Source organism: Ammospiza caudacuta, chromosome 6 (genome assembly GCF_027887145.1).
Source record: "Ammospiza caudacuta isolate bAmmCau1 chromosome 6, bAmmCau1.pri, whole genome shotgun sequence".
In the NCBI taxonomy this organism is placed as follows: Eukaryota; Metazoa; Chordata; class Aves; order Passeriformes; family Passerellidae; genus Ammospiza; species Ammospiza caudacuta.
In genome coordinates, this window is record NC_080598.1 from 14,637,357 (window position 1) to 14,655,637 (window position 18,281).

General features: G+C 41.3%; 2 protein-coding genes across 4 annotated transcripts in view; both read right to left on the bottom strand.

Annotated features, from left to right (window-relative positions):
• ZNF143 (zinc finger protein 143) overlaps positions 1-13,360 on the bottom strand; it is a 38,209-nt gene extending 24,849 nt beyond the window's left edge. For 2 of the 3 annotated variants that reach the window (XM_058806527.1, XM_058806525.1), the window contains exons 1-4: positions 13,289-13,360; positions 1,552-1,682; positions 666-758; positions 128-211 (exon numbers count right to left, since the gene is read on the bottom strand). In XM_058806527.1, coding sequence (XP_058662510.1) covers positions 128-211; positions 666-758; positions 1,552-1,675 — 301 coding nt within the window. In that variant the 5' untranslated portion in view covers positions 1,676-1,682; positions 13,289-13,360. The remainder of the gene's footprint in view (positions 1-127; positions 212-665; positions 759-1,551; positions 1,683-13,288) is intronic. The other variant, XM_058806526.1, reaches the window with a different exon arrangement.
• A 1,783-nt stretch (positions 13,361-15,143) lies between these two features.
• IPO7 (importin 7) overlaps positions 15,144-18,281 on the bottom strand; it is a 34,336-nt gene continuing 31,198 nt past the window's right edge. Inside the window, exon 25 of the mRNA XM_058806218.1 lies at positions 15,144-17,783. Coding sequence (XP_058662201.1) covers positions 17,686-17,783 — 98 coding nt within the window. The 3' untranslated portion in view covers positions 15,144-17,685. The remainder of the gene's footprint in view (positions 17,784-18,281) is intronic.

An 18,281-nucleotide genomic window follows, 5' to 3' on the forward strand; every position in this document is an offset into this window, starting at 1 on the left:
GATCTCTTCATGATCAGTTCCATTAAAATAAGAAATCAAGCTATTATCATGAATGTTAATTACTTAACAGCAATATTTATCAGTAATACATTATTTTACAACATATTTCTTGTATTATTGCACTCACTGCTTTTAGGCATAGGTACATGTTGAACATAAGCAGCAGAACCATCTTCTAATTGAATCACTTGGCCATCCATTAATTTGCCATCTGAAATACACAGAATATTGTTAAGAATTCTAATTGTGTAACACATCACAGTTTTAATACACAGTAGATACTTTCTAGATTAACATATAAATAAAATATCAACAAGAAATAATGTTTGGTAAATAGAAAGCACAGCATGACTGTACAGAGCTTTTAACATTCTGGGATTAAAAAAGCAGAAAAGGTCTGCTGTCCTATTTGTTAGGCAGAATGTTGATATCTGGGTTTGAACAATAAAGATCTCTTCACTTTTGTTTGACTCGTTCTGAATTTCATTTTTACATCTTATTAGCGGCAAAACAGAAACATTTATTTTATAGCATTACCATAATTCCCCACTGGAACTGGAGCTTCAGAAACACTGTACAGATTTTGCCTGACTTTACAATGCAAAGAGAGGGTTAGAAAGGGGAATACCACTTCAGTAGCCATCAGCTGTCAGTGCTCTGCCTACCTTTAGAATTGTGCTGGATGTAAGCAGTGGAGCCATCAGCCAGGGTGACTGCTTGCAAACTTACACCTTCCATGTTTTCCAAGTTGTCACCATCTAGCAGGGAAAAAAGTTCACCTTCACTACAACCAGCATGGAACCCTAGAAATCTCAGCTGAGAGACCTCCATAAATTATGACATCTTCTCAAGGCACATTGATTTGACAAATAAGAAGAATTCTTATTTGTAATTCTTACTTGCTTTCTGGTTTCTAAGCCTGAGACATGTACTAGGGTCATAGATTCTAGATTTTGCTCTGTAAACATGACAGCTAAATGTTATTTTCCTTAACTAAAAAAAATACAATGTCACTGAATAAATAACTACAAAGATGAGGTTTTAGGAGAACTATGAATTAAATCATCAGAGCCAACAGTGAAATAATGACACACATACTGTATTGATAATTTTGTTTTGTACAAACTACTTGCCATTAATACACATAAAACTATTTAGATTAAAATGCAGATTTAGGAGAGAGTTTGAAATCATATAAAATCATAAAGCTGTCAGGAAACATCAAGTTTAAGCCAATTTCAAGTCATTAATCTATTCTAAAACTCAACTTGCTTAATACATACTTACATGTCAACTGAATTTACAAAGTATAAAACAGTAAGACTAGACAGAGAATAAAGTCAGATTGTATATTTCATATATTTTTGGCACATTTACACTTCTATTATCTTAATTAAAAGATAATTTCCATCTAGAATTAAATTAGTGATTTTAATCAATCTCAGTTAACTATTTTGTGATGGATTTTTAATTCAGAATAAGCAACATGCATGTCAGTGCTTTATCTGAGTTTCAAAGAGAAAAGACATAATAATGTAGAGGTATTTTAACCTGAAGGGTCACCTTGCACAGCTACAGCTTCTGTCAGACACAGAGTCACGTGCTGGGCCTCCATTCCTCCTCCAGAAAACTCCGTCATTCCCTGAGAGTCTCGATTGATCTGAGCTAATAACATTGTCTACCTAGAAAGAAAGGATTCAAAAATCAGAACATTGAAATACAGAGCCATAATCTCAGTTAATTGTGATTTTCATACAGCTGCTACAAATATTTTATGTTATGTTTTGTATTAAATAGCTGCAAAAATTATTGATTTATCGGGAAAATACTTTGAAAGAATAAGAGTTATCTGAAATACATAAGTATTTTACTTTATTTAACAATTAACTTAGATGTTAAGGACTTCAGGTAGCAGTTATTAATATGAGGTGCATCAACCACATTTAAATTTCAGTTAAATATAAATGACTTAACCAATGTACAAAGACTAATGGTGGTAATGACAGTACAGCTAATGATACCTATTTGTCCCCAGAATTGAAATAAAGCTGACAATTCAGCCATAGTCACCCATGACAACAGCAGGGCTTTATCTGTATAAATCAAAGATCTCTCCAGTGCCAGTAAGAGGTTTAAAAACAATGAAAGTGCAGAAGTCTAACTGAACAATTCAACTATTTCCCTAGATTTTTCCAAAAAGGTTTCTGTTTAAAGAAAAACAAAACAATCTATCCTTTAACATAATGAAGCATCCCATGAAAAAATTTGTTAATTAGACAAAAGGCCAGTGATCAGGGAGTGACTGCTGTACCTCACAGAACCAGACAGAGCCATCCCTTTGCATACCCACATTTTTACCCAGGCATGTTTTACTATGGGAGATCACACCACAGCTTTTAATCTAGTGTGGTTCGATGACCTGCTGGTTTATAATTCAAGGCTGAGAAGAATAATCTAGGGTGTTTAATTTATTTATTATTACCTTTACAAATATATTTAGCTGTTGTTACCTCTACAGTCCAGATATCTGCTCTTGAATGAGCAATTCATCAACAGTCTCAAAGACCACTGAGAAAATTGTACTTTTCTCAAAACTAAGGAATAAGAAGCACAAGATTAGACCATGCAGGTACTCTAGTGTGCCTACAGTATTTAAAAAGGTTGCCACACTAATTTAGTAGTTGAAAACTACACCCAAGCAGTATTTTCCAAATACATCCAAGTGTATAAAGTGAGCCAGACTTCTTCCTCGAGCTACAGGCTCAGTTTCTTATTTCCAGTTAATGGAACAGATACAGGTGAACAAAGGAAGTGGAAAGCAAGGGTACCTTTGGGAAACTTTTAAGCCCTCCTGTCTTTTTCATATCTTATATTGAAAATCATACAAAAACCCCCTATAACATTACTAATGATCACTACATAATTCTGTGAGAAATAAGCTTCCAAGATTCATGTCCTCATAACTTCTCCCTGGAACATTAAGGAAATTAAAATACTGGCTTGCAATAAGGAATTTGAACCTTGAACAACCGGCATCAAAAAGATACAATTAAGAGAGAAACCAAAATATAATCCAAAATGGGTGTGAGGTGATTTTTTTAGCATCCAAGAGAAGATGGGTAATTCCTCCCAACATCCTTTTCAGGAAAAAAGCTTTTACAGAAAATGAGGCCTCTAAAAGAGATGTAATACACATAAAAAGGAGAAGCCATCCAGACTAAATTGCATTTATAGAGATGTCTCTGTAGAAAATGAAATAGGAAAATTTGTTTGGATACTATAATCTATGACAAGGAACTGTATGAGGATATAGGAGATTCTGAGTTCAACTTTTTCCTTGTCCATGACTGAGTTTGGAAAAGTAACTTCTTTTCCTACTACTCATTTATCATCCCCCATCTCAAAATAGGCAGAAAACTTTTACTTAGGAAGCAGTTTGCTCACAAACCAAAAATCAATCATGATGTAGCTCAGAGTCAGCCTGAGCAGTACAGAAGCAAAGCAGCCCAGCATTCATGGACTATGCAGCAAATAAGATCAGAAAACTGTTGCAGTAAAAAAAAAAAAAAAAAAAAAAAAAAAAAAAAAAAAAAAAAAAAGAGAGAAAGAACCACCCCCCCTCCCCCAAAAATCCCCCCCCCCCCCCCCAAAAATCCAACAAATCCTCAACAACAATCTAGCAGCAAAAGGACTTTTATCCAGTGCAGCAGTGAGGGAGGCAGTCCATGCAGACAGCTGCAGAGTTCTGAGTCTGAGCAGAACTAATGGCTTAAGGGGTGAGTAGCTACTTTGGAAGGAAAATAAATCCAATGCGATACATTCAAGGGCTGCAGGAGCAATAGTTTTTGTTTAAATTGTTTCACAGTGTTTGTTACTGTAGCATGGTTATCAACTCACACACTGAAAACAGCTGAAGGAACTGCTGCACACAGAATCATGGCTACAACTTTCCTGTTCCAAAGGATCTGGACAATCACACAACCTCACAAAAGATCTCAGCAGCAATGCAGCCTGTTTCTCCCAATTCCAGCTCCTTTCAATGGTCACTTCCAACATAGCCTTTTCTCAAGCCTCTGTCCTTCCACTAAGTTCCTTATCCCCAGCTCCATCCCTTCTCCTTGTACCAATTTTCTCCTTCAGTCCTAGATACCAAATTTCCAGGACATGCCTCTAATCCCATCCTTCTTGTCAGAATAATATAAAAAAATTCCATGCCCACACCAACTCCTTCCGCAAGCAGTCTCCAAGTCTTCTCTTGGTGCTGCTCTGCTCTGTGACCCCCTCACACCCCTGTCTATCCCTTTCATTCCTCTCTGTGTCACCAGCTCATGCTCAGACCCACCTTGGAACTACATCCCCCACAAGAGATTGGAGCACTGGGGTCCCCCCAAACACCTGCCCCAGCTGTGACTCCCTCTGCAGGGACACAGCAGCTCTGCTCTGACACTGCTGTACAGGGAAGAGAGCCCTCAGCCAAAGCGACTGAGATGTGCTGCTCTTCCAGGCTCTCCTCTTCCTCCCCACTGGAGAACACTGACTAGCCAGACAGGGCAGGAAGGACAGATGCAGGAAGGAAGGACAGATGCAGAGCTGCCTGTGTTGCAGAGAAAAGAGTCAATCTGTCAGAGGTAATGATGCCACAATGTCACCTGGTGAGAGTAATCAAATACAGGAACAAATTGCCAAGCCAGGTATGGACTCTCCATCTTTGTAGAGATTCAAAGCCCCTTGACACAGCCCTGAGCAACCTGGGCAAATGGGACTTGCTCTGATCAAGCCTGAGCCAGATAAATTTCTGAAAGTCCTTCTAACGTCACCTGCCCTCTGGTAGTCTTTTCAATCATGCATTCATCTACAACAGCATCACCTTGCTGTTCATGTATCATCTACCCTGCAAAATCTACTCTCTTAAAATTTTATAATTTGCTTTTTCAAAACCAGTTGGTTTTCACCAAACTCAAATCTCTTCCTTGCCTCCACTTCAGTCACTCTCTTCAGTTTCCATCAAATTTGTCTCCACCATTTTTTCAATCTGAATCTCACCAGCTTCTTTCCCTAATTCATCATTGCTTTTATTCCTCTGCATTTGTGTCAGTTAGCTTTTTTTCTTTCAATCTCCAGTCTGCCAGGAGTTCTGTCAATGAAAATCTAGGAGAGATTTCCTTTACCCACTTCAAATACTGCAGCTCATTAGTTAAAGGCAGGTAAAGTAACCATTTTTAGGAAAAGCCAGGATCGCTGGGGTGGAGCCTACATAGCAGCTTGGCAAGATTGATACACGTGGAGTCTGCTCCATCTCAAGAGCTGTCTTACAGAAAAGACAAGTCCAGGCTCAGTCAGCAAGCACTCACTGAAGTGAAAACTTGTGAGCTGACTTTGTGAACTCTTGCAGATCTTCACAGATCCCAGGCAAGCTGCAACTGTCAATTTGCAAAGGCACATCAATGACGATATCTGGGCAGACTTTCACAAGGACACTAATGTATCCTGCATTCCTGACATGATTAGTCACCAAAACATGTCTATGGTATCCATGCAGAGAAAACCTTACCATTCTTTTAGATGGTTCAAACACTTCTCAAAAAATCAGCCTGAGGCAAAAAAAATTTGGCAGAAAATCTCTGAACTGAAGAGTGTGTCCAAGCACAGGCAGCCACCTCCTCTCTAGCACTGATCCATGCCTTAAACAGCATTCAGCACGACACAGAGGTGCAAACTATTAAAAAAAAAAAAAAAAAAAAAAACCAAAAAAAAAAAAAAAAAAACCAAAAAAAAACAAGCCACCACCCCCTGCAAATTATCTGAACAGAAAAAAAAAAAAAAAATAGGCACACATTAAATTCTCCACACTTGGAAACCAAAGGAATGTGAGGGGGGAAAGGATGGTTAAAAACAAATAATTTTTTTCAAGAAGTTGCCTATCTACCAGAGCACCTCCTGTAATTTTTCCTCCACCAACACTCAAACAAATACAATTTTCTGGGAGCTATCACTTGTTTAGGAGAAAAGATGCAATGTTAGAAGAAAGGTTTTTATGTAAACTCAATGTAGCAGCTGGAAACAGGAATCTCCACTAAAAACTAGGAATCAGCAACTAAAAAACAGCAGGTGGGATTCAGGCAACTGAAAAACAAGGGGAGAGCTGGCAGAGGGCAAGGCAGAGGCCATGGCTGCTCTGGAGCAGAAAGGGGGTTTGGGACACTTGGGAGCTCCAGCAGGTGAGAGAAGAGCCCAGTGTGGCTGGAAAAAAGCAGCAATTAGCAATTTGAAGAATAACTGTACCACTGGACTGCTGGACAAAGGAAAAATCCCGCAGAGACAGTAGCAGAAACTCCTTAGAGAGACAAAGATGATGCTTAATGGAAGGAGGATGATTAATGGGAAATAGAATAAAGTTTGTAATAGCAGGCATGGAAGAAAATTTACTGTTACAAATAGAAACTTACAATGTGCAAACTGGGAAAGAATGACAGGAAAAAAGCTACTCTAGACATTCACCAACCTTGTGATTGTTCAGTCCCCTCATGCAGACAGCACTGAGAAGTTTGAAATAATATGCATTTATTTCATTTGAAAGGAAACATTTTTATTTTAATACACTTCTAAATAATGTACAAAACAATTGTGATTTTATAAAACTTATAAAAACAGCAAAAAAAAAAACAATCAAGAAGGGTAATATGGCAAATAATACATAGCCTCATAATAGTGAAACTTTTATTAAGGAATTTAAGAAAAGTGTATTCCTATGTTTGACAAAGCTGGATCCCAAAATCAATTCAAGTATGTCCACAGTGTAACATTATGAAGATTTTTCTGAATTAAATACTGCCTACCTTAGGGTCCTTGTCAACTGATATGATTGCAAACAGCAGTAATTTCACAAAAATAGTATGAGCAAAAAATGTGTGAAAATGGAAAAATAGTACCTATAATTTACAATCTGGTTAAATACACTTCAATTGATAATTCCTGTGTTACAGCCTCCTGAGTCTCAGTGCAAAAGAAAGTCTGACAGACTGGAAAACTGACTATTCCACACAAAGTTTTTTCAGGCAACCCAAGAAGACTTTTAGCATTTCTTCCCCCACTAATTACATAAAGTCACTTGTCATCTTTAAGCTCAGAAATAGACACAGGAGAACTAAGACTCTTTTTACAATCTTACCTCTGCTCCCCTGCGTAGCTGCATGATAATCTTTTCCAGTATTAAGCAGAAATCTGTAACAGGGTCAGAAATTAAATCTAGATCCTGTGGGTGCTTTGAGCAAACACTTCAAGAGACATGGATTTCCTTCTTCATCAACAGCCCTTACCTTGTCCAGGATTTTACTGCACTGAAAAATTGGAGTTTGTGCTGTTGTCAGTCAGACTGACTTTCAGTAAACACAACAACTTCTTAATTGCTATGTGCTTTCTTACATAATCTCAATTTCTTTTACTGTATTTTCTCCAGTCTCTTATAAAGGCAAAACATAATTAAATAGCAATTTCCACCACATTAATCATCCCCAGTATAAAATGGAAACAAGGCTGAAATACAGAATATAAACCTCTCCTACAGAATCTGGTAACATCAGCTGGATTCAGGTAATTTCATAGCAAATTACACAATCACTTTCTAATTTCCTACATGGTAAAGAAGTGTTGTGAATAATAAATAACAGTACCTAAGTCTGGCCTGCAGAAAAACCTGACCAAGAGTGAGAGCACTGTCAACTGCACAAGCACAACATACACACCCTGAAGCAGTCAAACTCAAGGCTCCTTTTTATTCTTTTTACAGTATTTCAATGTTTCTGTTCCACAAGAAATACATCCTAAATAATAGTGCAGTTCAAGACTAATTCACTGCCAGTGTTTGGTATTTCTTCAGAAACAAAAAATAAATGCAGGACCAAATTTATCATTGCTTTAACCACACATCAGTCTGACTTAAGTGTGATCAGTGGAAACCACATTTAGCCTGACAAAATTACCTCATGTTCCAGCAGTCTTTTACCCCCAAAAGCCATTTCCATACAGTTTATAGAGCAAATGCTATCTACAAATTGTGACTGTTGAAAGTATGGTCTGATATCAATGCTTGCATTTTATAGATATAAAAAGAAAATTGGATTAACCAGTGCAAATAAAGAATATTTACAAATCCTTACTCTAACTAATGAGATTATGTGTGTGTATTTTCATTCTGTGGGAATGTGAAGGTTGCTATTATTGTTGCTATTATTTTTAAAGGTATGGCATTTAAACACCGGAAGATTTCGAAAGTCACCCACCAACAAGTCCTACACATGTGAGAACACTCAGGCTGATCCCAAATATGACTTCTAACTTCACACATTTCTTGAATATATCAGAGAAGAAATTACTATTTAATGAAAGGAGGCCAGAGTAGTTCCAGCAGCACTGAGCTGTCAGCCGTGCTGACAGAAGCTGAATTCCTTCTGCAGCTCTGGGACAAGCAGCTCACAGCAAACACCCAGTTCCATGACCACATCTGCCCTGCGTGCCCCATTCCCGCAGCATGGCTTCCTGAGCCAGAGGTCTGAAACACATTTGGGAGTTGCCAACAGAGACAATTCCAAAAATCCTGCATGGAAGCTGACGAGCAATTGAGACTCACGCAGCACTGTTTGCAGAGGTACAGACACCAGGGTTCCCAACCTTTTATATTAAGTACAAAAAAACCATATTAATGCAGCTGGTCAATGAGCAACATTCTAATGACTCGGTTGTTATTATTATTAGCTGTAGTAGTACACAGCAGCAGCAGTCTGGCTTGAGGAAGAGCCACTCATATAATCTGTCCCAAACACCAGATTCCAGCATGCCTGAAACATCCCTGATCATTAGGAATGCTGGGCTGCGTGCACGGAATGCCTTGCAGACCTACTGCAAATGCAACTGCGGAACTCACCTACCCAAACTGCCCATCAAGTTTCTCTCCATGCAGGTGGTATTTCTTGTTCATTTCTTCTCTCCTGGCCAAACTTGTATTATCAGTGCTCAGACATACCTTCCTTTCTAAAGAATCTCAAACCCATTTCTTTATTGCAGACTGACTGGTAATAAATTACTTGTGTGTGTTTTAATAGGCAAAAAAGGTTTGGGTAACTAATCATAATATGCACACTCAGAAAAAAAGCTGAATGGTAGGTGAGCTGATTTTCTGAAAAAACTCAGAACATGATTAACAAAGATGAAAAAACCCAAATCCTAAATAATTTTACAGCACATGTTAGTGAGATAAAGCATTTAATTCCAAATTGATTTTCACCCTGGAAGTATAAATGGAAACAGATTTAATGCCCCTAATAGATGAATCAGTGTGTTTCTAAAACTACAGGCTTTTGGTTTGTTTTTACCATCAAGTGTATATATAGCTAAAATACATATGCAGAAGGCATCCAGCCGATGCATGTCACAACGGCATCTCAGTCACTCCTAGAAATGAGCAGTGATGCCTATTTACACAAAAAAATATATATGTTAACTTCTGAAGCACTTCATAGGGCTACTTATCCCTTAAATGATAAAACCTCCAGTTATATCGGTGTTTTAAATAAAACTGGGAACATCTGGTGATTAGATGTACAGTTAAGGGCTAAAAATCTGAAAGAAACTGAGACCTACTATTTCTATTGTTGCTTTACTTTCATGCCAAACAGACTCCTAACTTTTTAACTGTCAAGCAACCACAAAAGTCTCTTAATTACATCACCAAAACAAATGAATCCTGGCCATGCCCTTTCAAATCCTGCAAATCCACTGAGACTACCAACAAAGAAAGGAATTTTGAGTGGGTTGCTTTGTGTGGCTATGAGTTAATTAGCAATCTGGTAAGTGCATTACAGATGTATCAGCATTAGCCATGACAGTTAATGGCAGTGCTTTAGCACAGGCTTGTATTTCAGGAGCTAAAGGGACAGCCTGCTGGATTGCCAAAGCCAGATTACAAACAGAAATTGGAACACAGGACATTGAAATACATCCTACAGAACTCTGTGCAGCACCACGTTAACTATGTATGAATACACTTAAAATATGAGCAAACCAACTAACTTGCAAATACAGACCCATATTCCAATTCTAATCTGTCATCAGAAATGAAGACCAAGAGTATAAAGCATGTAACAATTTTCTGCTCAATTGTGTACAGAGGGAAATATTCTGCAGACATTAAATACAGATCGAGGTAAGCCTTATGTAGTTTTAAGTGTAACTCTGATGTCAACCTTGAAAATTGCAAAACCTGCTGGAACTGTAAATTCCCTTTGAAACTGAAAATTTCATTTATTTAACAAGTGTTATCTTGGTGGACCAAAGTACAATCCCACTATACAATTAAAAATCAGCCATGTAGCCCAGAACATTTAAGTCACTGGAAGCATCTACTAATTTAGCCCAATTTGGTTTGGAGTAACTGATCAATGATCCCTGGGGCACAGAGGAGAAGCAAAATCATAATCCCTTCAGTAAATACAACTAAGATGAAGTTACACTTAGGTACAGGCAAAAGCCCATGAACCCCAGAGTGCCGAGATGGGTCCCCGGGCTTCCTTCCCCTCCTGCCTAGCAATGGTGTCCATGGGGAGACACCTGGCTCAGACGCTCTCTCCAGGCTCAGAACAAGAGCTGCGCACACCTCGGGTTACAGGAATTTGCACTTCAGAGCTCAGCTCCTGGGTTCAAGAGGATCCATAGGTTCGGATCGTTGTGTATCTTAGGGATCCATAAGCAAAACAAAAACTTTCCCCCCATCTCTTGGGATCTTTTGTGATACAAGCCACAGGAACAGACTGCTCAATTCACTGTCGTTACCAGGTGCGCTGATGTCCCCGCACAGAGGAGATAAAACCCCAAGCTGTCCCCACTTAATGCTGAGCAAAAAGCACCGCTGGTGAGCTGCAGAGATGTGGCAGCAACACGGGAAAAGGCAGTGAGCATCCAGGCAAGGCTGGCCCGGGTGCTGTGTGAACACATACAAGGCAGAAGAGTTACAGGACACATCATGGCTAAGGAAGCACGCACAGGCCAAAACGCAGACAGGAAAACAGTAACTACAAGAGCACCAAGATGGGTCCCACCCTCCTCATGAATATTTGCATTCTGGCCATTGTAAGGCCTGGAACTGGAAGAATTGCCCTGATTATCTGTGTGTGTAGAAACCCATCCAAACTAATCCAAGCCCTTTGGAAGACAATTGGCCTCACAGGTGCCTGCTAACGACTCCCCAAACGCAACAGTGCTTCTCAAGGACCCCACCTACGCTGAGCATGTGTGAACGCCAAACTCTTCAGGTGAAGATCATGAGCAACAGCAAGGGAAGAGCAACATCCCGTAGGGCAAATGAAGCCATCCTGACCAAACTAAAGCCGAAGAACCCTCGTCCTTATTATTATCCCTGTGCCCATCCCACAGAGCTGCAGGGAGGGGAGCAGCCAGCGCTTGGAGCTGGCCACTGCTCAAACTCCTGGCAAGTCCCTTCTCCTGGATGGCACAGATCAGCAAAACGTCCACCGAGCTGAAGCAGCACACGACTGGAGATATTCTAAAGAATAAACTAATTTACAGCCTAATTCTGGCAGCTATTACCAGGGACTATTCATCACTGGACTATCTGTGCCTGTCTCCTGAGAAAAGCATTAAAAGCTACACGAGAATGAAGACAGAGTGAAGTCAGTGTGACTTTCTACCTCAAGTTCTTTTACACTAATATAAAACAAAATTACTCTTCCTCAGATAGGGTAGTAAAAATGAAATATTAATTACAACGAGAATAGTTTAAATAAATTATTAAATCAATTTGAAATACACTTCTCAAAACTCTTTCAAAATGTTTATTTTTACATCTCATTTAAGCTGCAATCCATTACCAAAGCAATCATCTATTATTTGACGACATATTCCTGAGGTTCCTTTTCTACAGTGATACAGACAAATCGCTTTTGACACAAACACAGCTTGAAAGCTCAAGGCATTAATGCAAAATACAAAGAAACGAGCCATGAAAACACGGCTACACTGTACTCTGCCATTCTAAAGCCGTATGGCAAACGCACAAAGCTAACTATCTATCATGTGTATATTAAAAACCTGCTAGTTAAGCATAATCTAATTTAATCTTTCAGGTACCTAGAAGTTACAACAAAAATATCTGGTATATAGTCAGCAAAGACAGCTGATAGACAATATTTGATGCACACTGTCGATAAAACAAGAAGAAATGTCTGAATGACTGGAAGGTTGCAGTTCCTATGTCACTGGACTAGAAATAACACTCCTTACAAATACTGATATCACTCTGCATATGATGGCAAATGCAATTCTCTAATAGTCCAAAATGAAACCTTAAAAAATTTAAAACTTAAACAGAGCTGCTCAACCTAGCCTTGTTTTAACAGAAAAATTAAACTTGCACGGGAGTCACGTTATTTTTTCTGCGTGAAAAAGCACCACAAATAAAGCCTTATCAGAAAACAAAATAAAAATCTTTGCGTTATTGCAGGCCATTATTATAGAGGAGCAGCTTCTCGTTATTCCGTTCTATTAGAAGTTCTAGAGGAGAAAAAAAAAAACATGACGGGAACGAGAACAATAAAAAAATTAAAAAAAAAAAAAAAAAAAAAAAAAGGAAAGAAAAAGGCGGAGATGCTTTTGCATTGTGGCGAGGTGATGCAGTAGAGCAGCAGGGTTTGAGGAGGCCGGCGGCGCCAGGAGCCCTCCCGTGAGCGCGGCCAGGCCGCGCCGCAGCCCCGCGGCTCGGGCGGGCACAGCGGATTCGCCGCCGGAGCCTGCGCGGGCCCGGCCAGGGCTACTAATGCCGCTCGGCGGCCGACGGCATGGAAATACCACCTTCAGAAAATAAGAGCAACAATAAACGTGTATTTAAAGAATAGGGGAAAAAAACCCAAAAAGCCAAACAACGGGGAAAACGCAAAAATTGATGAGCCCCCCCGATTGAGGCACGGCGGGCGGGGGGCCCGGAGCGCCCCGGCCCGCGCCCCTCTGGCCCCCCGCCCGTGACGCAGCGCCGAGCGGGCCCGGGGGGGCGGCCCGGGGGACCCCCGCGGGCCCGGCGGGCGGGGAGGGGCCGGGCGGGCCCCGCGGAGCGGCTTTATCGCCGCGGCTCTGCCGCTCGCCTCGGTACCGCCCGCGCCCCGCTGCCCCTGCCTGCCTCCCCGAGCACCGCCGGCGGGCGCGGCGGGCGCGGCGCGGCGGCCCCGTCCGGAGATGGCGGAGGGAGCATAAGGCACACTGGGTAAAAGCACATTTATATACGAACCTCGCCGAGAAATTTTCCAACAATTCCTCCGTCCGACCACCATGCACCAGGACAGGAAACGGCCGCTCGGCGCCGCCCGCCCGCCCGGCACCGCCCCGCGCCCCGCGGGCGGGGCCCGGCCGCCCGGGTTCCGCCGCTCCCATTGGCCGCACCGCGCGCGCCGCCGCCGCCGCCGCCCGCCATTGGCCGTCTGCGGGCCGCGCGCCGGTGCCCATTGGCCGCGCGCCCGCGGCCCCGCCCCGCGGCTTCATGGCGACGCGGCTGTGCCGGGCGCGGGGCCGCCGCCATTTTGTGCAGCGGGCAGCGAGGCGCCCGCGCGCCAGCGGGGAGCGGCGCCATTTCCTGCCCTCCCCCGGCGCGCGCCGGCAGCGCCTGAGGCGGCGGGGACGGGCAGGGCACGGGGAGGGCACCGACAGCGGCCCCCGGGCCTCCGGAGAGCGGAGCCGGCACCACCGGGGCCATCCGCTCTCCCTTGGGCCGTGCGCGGGCCCCGCGGGGCCGCACGGCCGGGCCGGGGCCAGCGAGCGCTCTGCCCTTCCCTTGCCGGCCTCCTGCCGCGGTGTCTCCGGCTGCCATTCCAGCCGGCTCTGAGGGACAAGGACGCTGTGCTTGAAGCCGTGCTTGGGAGTGTTGTCCTTGGGAGATTTTTAGGTATGGAAACGTGTAATAAATAGCCCAAGAGCTCCCAGTGTAAGGCAAGCAAAGCGTGTTACGGCTAATTCCGTAGGTGATTTATCATAAAACCCTGTTGTGAAGTTGACGTGAATTATTCCCATTGATGGGACAGTAAGCCCAGCTCTGATGCTCTGATGGACTTAATGCATCTTCCTGAACATGAGAGATGTAAAAAAAATACATCTTGCTCCAGAATAATAGTTTGAAATTCTTGCAGTCCAAAATTGTTGCGGTTGTACAAAAAGCCAAAAAAACCCCACCCTTATTCCCTAACAGGCCTAATGGCCAACAGTTTTTCTTCTTTAATTTACTATTTCTTTATTGTAAATGTTAAGCCAAATCTAAGCTGCAGGCATCAGTTTGTTTCGAGGTACAGCAGCAGTGAAATACCCAAGATAAAATCCTGTTTCTGATTTGCCAACTCCCAATAATAGATTATTATAATATCTGCAAAATACTGCAATGTCTGCTTCCCATTCTGAAGTGCTTTCTTTCCACCATCAGCAGTTTGCTATGAAAAGCAGAAATACACAAACCAGTGACACACCATTTAAGATAAAGTTACATACTGACTGAAAAGTAACTGAAAATCAGCAGCAAAGCTTTTCCACCTGGCTCATTCTGGCTATGTAGAAGGTTCCACAGAAAAAAATAACCTTTAAAACTTATCAGGTATCCATTACTAGACATAATTAAAATGACCTGCATGTTTATTGGCAGGTAGTCAGTAATTATTCCACTGCAGACTTGACAAATCTTACAGTAACAGTCCTAGGCTATAGGAGATTGGAATAGAGCTTTGTGGTGCTAGGCTGAATATATATTAATAATTCTTTGAAGACAGTGATTAAGGGAAAAATATTAACCCAGTATGTCAGCATTTTAAAAAACTACCTATTTTGTATATTTAACACAGTTGAAGAGAACTCTGGTTATGCCTTACATTTGTTTGGAGGAATATTTTGGAGGGAAATACAAACCTGAGAGCTGTGCAACTCGAGCAGGACTCTAAGGATACAGCTACATTCAAAACACCACACTGAAATAAGTGAAGATAAGGATTTGCTTTAGATGTTTATTAATCCAAGGAGATCTTCCATAATAGAAAAAAAAACATTTCAAATTTCCCAGCTCTTCCTTTAGAGTTGCATTATCCTTGAAAATGGAATGGATAAGTGCAAGTTCTAGGAGGAAGATCAGCTTTTAATTTGACATATGTGTATCACTGAAATTGATATATTGCATCACAAAATGCGCTATCACCACCAACAACAATGCAAAATTGTTTTGCAATTTATATAAATACATTTCTTGGAGCAAAGGAAAGCAAAGTTCTAGATCCATTCTTAAAAAAGATGCTCCTTGCTAGCCAGTCTAGTGACACATAAAAGCACCCTTGAAGACTGTATTCCTCACACCAAGGTAAAGTTCTTCCCTTGACTTGTAAAATAGAATTGTTCCAGAACTGACAACAGCACTAAAATTGGTGATTTCCCCCTATTTTTTGTCATCTGCTTTATACATGAAGCCTTCTCACTGCTGCTGTCACATCTTCTGCCACGAGGCCCAGAATGGCTCCTCTGCCCTCAAAGCCTCTCATGCATTTTTAGGATGCATGTGAAGGTAAGCAGATACCCAACCAGCAGATGTTCAGAAATGATTTGTCAAACTGGGTGTTCCCAAGCAATGCAAGAAGGCATGCTGGAAGCACATCTGTCAGCTTTTTCTACAAAAATAAAACCCTGTCTAGAGCTTCCCTGGGGGCTGGGGCGCGTCTGGAAGTGTCCATGAGTTACAGTCACAAAGCCCCAGCGAGTTCTGCTCTGTGCAGCCCCTAAGGATGCACAGCAACCACCCCAGGTGTCACACCACCAGAGGATGGATGTTCCCATCCAAGGCTTCTGCAGTCAGGCTTTTCCACCTCAGCTGCTTTGCTTTGCAAGTGTCCCTTTGGGCCAGGGCTCCGTGTCCCACCTTGTCCCCCTCTGCTGGAGCCAGGCAGAGCCTGCGGCTGGGCAGCTCAGCAGGGAAACCCCAAAGCACCACCAAATGCTGCTACTCTGCTGATGCAAAAAACCACACCACACAGACCAATTTTCTGAAGACTGCATTTTGAGTATCATAATATATATATATGTGCATTTCATTTTTACAGATAAAAACTCAGTTTATTTTTAACCTGTATTTAAATTTTGGAGGCTTACATTAAATTAAGGTAGCTTGTTTAATATCAATTGTAACAGCAGGTGACATTTTTATATAAAAACAGCCTAAAGAAAAAAAAAAAACAACCCAAACATTTGATTTAAAAGACCTGACACCAATGATCTCAAGGCAAGATCAAACGCCAATGGATTTGCTTTTAGAAAAGAAAAAGGGGGCATTTAAGCCAACCCATTCACAGCCTCTCCCTCCTGGCTTCTTCATACAGTGGTTTTGATAGTGGTCCCAGAGGGAACTGTATTTTGCCTCTCTAGCTAAAATACTAGTTACTATAGCAACTTTGAAGGAAGAAAATTGTGGCTTCAAAACTGAAAGATTGGCAAAACTTCAAATACACTGTCTGGATCAGGCAGACAACAGCACACACTAATGCTGCAAGTGCAAAAAGAGGGGGAATGAAATGCAGGAGTAGTGCACCTGCACTACCATGATCTGGAAAAAGAATATTCTGCACACCTGGGGAAAAAAACTGCATTTCTGTACCATAGCCCAGATCAGCCAATGACACTGGTTTTTTACAGATTGCATATGGAGGTGTTTCACCCATACACTTCAAGTGACCTTAACAACTTCACGTCTCATTTACCTGCCTTAGAGAGGATAACTTTTCTTTGTGCTTACAGTACATATTTGTTCCATTTTCTAGCTCGTACAGTGAGATCTTTAAAAAAAACAAAGGACATGGAGGGTGTTGCTATTTTTTCTTTAGCAGCAATGAAATATCACTAACCCCTTTTTACATATCCGAATTCAAGTCACAACCAGAGGTGACTGCACCACCAAGTCACCAGGTACAAAACTGCTAGTTCATTTTAAATTAATAACTTGAAATTATTTTCCCCAATACATCCCTTATTTTTTATTTTTATAAACAGCAAACATTTTGCTATTTTTGTACATAGGCTAGCAGGCTTGTTTCAATATGAAAGTGCTAATTCATTTACAGATTTATCAGTTATGTAGTGCTACATTAAGTGTCCAATATTCTACATATGAACAATCTTGATAAATGGAAATGATGAAGATTAAGTAAGGCTATCTGATTACCTTATCTTATTTACATTAAAAGAATAGACACCCAGTAGGGATAAAAGGGAAAGAAACTGGGCAAATACTCATACTGCCACAGGTGTAAAAATTAAAGTCTGCCTTCTAGCTTGTACTGTAAATGAGACATTTTAAATAGTCCTGCAGCCCATGTCTAGTTTTTTTTCCTCAGAAAAAGAAAAGCTGCCTTCACGACATCCCCTCTTGATTTCCGATCTCCAACGCGTGTCATTTGAAGCTTTAAATTCAGGTTCTTCCTATCTTCAAAAAAACCTCTGGTTTGCTTTCCAGTATCAGGTTGAATGATCAGGTCCCACTTCTGGGGCTTTGTCCAATCTATTTATAAATTAGTTTAGAGTGAGTTGTAGATAACATGAACCAGTTCTGGAACCACTATTGGGAGGAACACAAGCTCTTCACTACAATCACACAGTAGCAGGAAAAGTGATAATTCAATTCATTCCTGGGGCAGGGCCTCCAAAATTAAATGAAGTTGGCACAACTGGAGCATTGAATTTGTATCCTCCATGCTTTTCGATCATTTTGGATTCTAAAACAAAACAAAAAAACAGAAGAAGTTTTAGTGTGTGTAGGGGGGAAGACAGACCAAGATTCTGTGACTGACCACTTTGAGTCTCTCAGAGATACAGGTTTAACCTGGGGATACCCAACCAAGGAACCAGCAGCCACAAGTGGACATGTGCCAGGCACCACAGAACAGATGGACTGACTATTTACTTATTTTAACTTCTCAGTATTGTTACCACCATGCTTTCAGGAATTTGTACCTTAAAAAGCCCACACTTTAGCTTCTGGACATGACTCTACTTCAGAAACAGAAAGAATACTGCACTTATATACTTGGTAACAGGCACACAATTCTTTCTGGTTAACATCAACAGACTCTGCAGTCTAATCAGTAACAGAGCACATGCAACAAAGCAGTACACAGATATTTGCTACATTTTTGGTGTTCCTATCTCAATTCAACAATATAAGCAGAAATCACCACTGAAGCAACAGAAAAAGCCTTTTTACACATGCTGCT